Raw genomic sequence first — 3231 nt, 5'->3', positions numbered from 1 at the left:
AAACTACTTAGGGAGTTAAGGGCCAGCTTGGGCTGTAGGAGAGAGAGAGAGAGAGAGATAGAGAGAGAGAGAGAGAGAGAGAGAGAGAGAGAGAGAGAGAGAGACTGTGTGTGTTTCTTAACCTTGTTTAACTTTTGGAGATGTGTCCTCAGGCCAGTACAGAACCATATTCAAAAGTTATGAAATATAACACTTAGCTTTCTTTTCAATTTCTTGAATTGAAATTGCCCCTACCAATTTCCCCTTGTTTCTCTAAAAACTAAGGTCTAAGTGACATTTTTTTTCTTGGACAGAGGGTTATTCCATAAGTATATTGCCCACTAAAGTGAATTAGTCTTACGGTCTTCAAGTATCCGATGCAATAACCCCCCATTGTTACAAAGCACAACCTCCAAAGGATCCATTTTTAAAAATCCGTGCATACTGTCCAATAAAGGAGCTGTCAGGACTGAGATGTAGGTCAGTTGTTAGAGTGTTTGAGCTTGCCTAACACACATCAAGCCCTGGGTTTAATTCCTCAGTACCATATAAGCAAACTGTGGTGGCACATGCCTGTAATCCCAGGCCAGGCAGAAATAGGAAAGACAAAGGTTCAAGGCCATCCCCAGCTACAGAACAGTCTTGAAACAAGACTGCATTACAGGACAACGTGCCTCAAAAACAAAAGAGTTGCCCAAACCACAGTTCTGATTTTTCATTTTGGTTTTGATATGGCTAAGGCATAAAAGAATTGTTTACTGGTCTATGATGTCGAATTTCTCTTCAGAAGCCATACCGCTAAAGACACCCAAGTTGTCAGGCAGTTCTTGAGTAGAGCATTGTGATTGTGAAAGATTAAATATTGTACACACTGTCAAAATCGTCCTGGGCTATCCTTAAGAAAAGTAGCCACTTGGCTTTCTGATTGCATACTCTATTAAACGCACTATGCACATGCTACTAAACAGTGTGGAGTCCATGGATAGGTAACATCACTGTCTCTTGGGGCAAACTCTTATGTTTAACCTTTGCCGACGGCTTAACATCCTGGTGACTATCAGGTAACCCCTTGGAATTTGTCGTTAAGCTTGGTAGGCCTCTAACCATGACCAACCCTAAAGCTAAAGATATTTGATAGCAGCTGGAATCTATGCAATAGATTTCCTCACTTTGCTGCTGTGAGCCTACCTATAGCCCCCACAAATGTACTTGCTGAATGTATTGATTTATGATATCCTTTGTTCTGTGGATATATATATATATTCTTTCATTTTAGAGAACACTATCCAAAGTAGCTCCAATACATGTTCCCAGAACATAGCCACTTGGATATGGCTCAGAATAAGCCATTTGTTTCCTTTAAAGCAGGGTCCTTATATAGAGATAGGACTTATTGGTTTATACATGCACACACACGCACACATACACACACACACCTTTAAAAATAGGTTCCCTGTATAAGAGAATACATGTGGCATTCATCTTTCTAAGTCTGGCTTGTTTCGCTTAACATAACGGTTTCCAATTCCATCCATTTTCCTGCAAATATCATTTCATTTATCTTTATGACTGTGTAAGATCCCATTGTGTCTGTACCATATAGCCTTCATTCATTCTTTTGTTGGTGTACACCTAGATTGATTCCATTTCCTGGCTGTTGTGAATAGTGCAGCAATAACCACAGATACTATTGTCCCAAGTCCAATGGTCTTTACCACCACCTGTCTTTCAGACTCTCTCTCTCTCTCTCTCTCTCTCTCTCTCTCTCTCTGTCTTTCTCTCTGTCTCTCTCTCAGTCTCTCTGTCTCTGTCTCTCTCAGTCTCTCTGTCTCTGTCTCTCTCACTCTCTCTGTCTCTGTGTCTCTCTCACTCTCTCTGTCTCTCTCTCGGTCTCTCTGTCTCTCTGTCTCTCTGTCTCTCTCAATCTCTCTCTCGGTCTCTCGGTCTCTTTCTCTCTCTGTCTCTCACACACACTCCCACCACCACCACGCCACTGTAGTCAGAGAGCAGAGCATACTGAAGCTGGTGTACCATCCATCCTCCTAATTAATGATCAAAACTCATTGGAGCTGAGGTGCTGCTCTCCCAATAGACAGCTATTTTTAAAATATTTCTCTTTGAAAACAACAGCATGATTAATCCCATTATTCCTACTTAAATTACTTATGGAGAAACAGCCATGCTCTGTAAGCAATTATTAAAAATGCTTTATTATGTGTAATTTGCACATGCTTCAATTTGTGTTGCTTAGGGTAATTTATTTGCCAGGGTGTGATGTCATCTACCAAAATTAACTAGATCTAATTTTCATTCTGACACGCCACATACAAAAATGCAGTTTTAGAGCAAAGTTCCTCTTCTCTCCAGAAAGGTTCGCAAGAAAGTGTCAGATGAATAAAACGAGAAAAGAATACTCTGCACACCATGCAAGGCATTATCCTTCACACAGTAGCGTCAAATGCGTTCTTTTATTTTGAAACAGCAGAGAGAGAGGCCATTCACCCTCGGAGGGGGATGCAGACTTTATTGTTGCTAAAGCCAGGTTCCAGGGTAAAAGAGTGATCCTGTGGGGAAAAGAAGGGGTGTGGGAACGTAAGGTGGAGGCTGTCGACCCTTCATAAGCACTTCAAGAGGAAGGAGTTGCAGGAAGTTCCTCGGGGACAGTCACACAGCTTTCCGATCCTGGCCCCTTTCCGCACTGCGCACTGCTCTCCGGCGTCACACTGTCAACAACACAACCTGTGGTTATACGGGTCCCAAAGGAGCAGTCTCTTGAGAAGAACGGCTAGACCGCTACCATCACCTCTAAGTACAGTCAGATCCGAAGCCCGGAGAGCCTGAAGCCACGGGCTTATAATTTCAGAAAGAGGACATTTAAAGGAAGAAAATTAAATGGTTGATTCCCCTCCTACATTGTTCTGCCTTGGGAGCGACTGCATTTTCAGCTTCCTTTTCAGCTTCCTTTTCTTGTAAATTTAAAGAGGGAAGAATTACCTAGACCCTTGCATCTAAGAAATGCACAATACACTCTCCAAAACCTTGTTTCTACTTTCTCACCTCCTCACCCAAAGGAAAACAGGTGTGTGTGTGTGTGTGTGTGTGTGTGTGAGAGAGAGAGAGAGAGAGAGAGAGAGAGAGAGAGAGAGAGAGAGACAGAGAGTGTGGGCTTGAGGAAGTGGGGGAGGGGCCAGTGCCTCTGGCAGTGTGGTGCTTTGAGAGAGACTGGCTAAGGGGGAAGGGGCGAGAGCACAG

The 3231-nt window shown here is 43.0% G+C and overlaps 1 protein-coding gene across 2 annotated transcripts in view; it reads right to left on the bottom strand.

The window, feature by feature from the left end:
* Window positions 1-2435: 2435 nt before the first annotated feature.
* Window positions 2436-3231, bottom strand: part of Cartpt (CART prepropeptide) — a 2213-nt gene continuing 1417 nt past the window's right edge. For both annotated transcript variants that reach the window (XM_005356425.3, XM_005356426.3), the window contains exon 3: window positions 2436-2702. In XM_005356425.3, the coding sequence (XP_005356482.1) occupies window positions 2595-2702 (108 nt within the window). In that variant the 3' untranslated portion in view covers window positions 2436-2594. The remainder of the gene's footprint in view (window positions 2703-3231) is intronic.

The sequence above is a fragment of the Microtus ochrogaster genome, chromosome 19, assembly GCF_000317375.1.
Source record: "Microtus ochrogaster isolate Prairie Vole_2 chromosome 19, MicOch1.0, whole genome shotgun sequence".
NCBI classification, from domain to species: domain Eukaryota; kingdom Metazoa; phylum Chordata; class Mammalia; order Rodentia; family Cricetidae; genus Microtus; species Microtus ochrogaster.
Note: the sequence above shows the minus strand (reverse complement) of the source record. Positions and strands in the feature narration are given on the sequence as shown.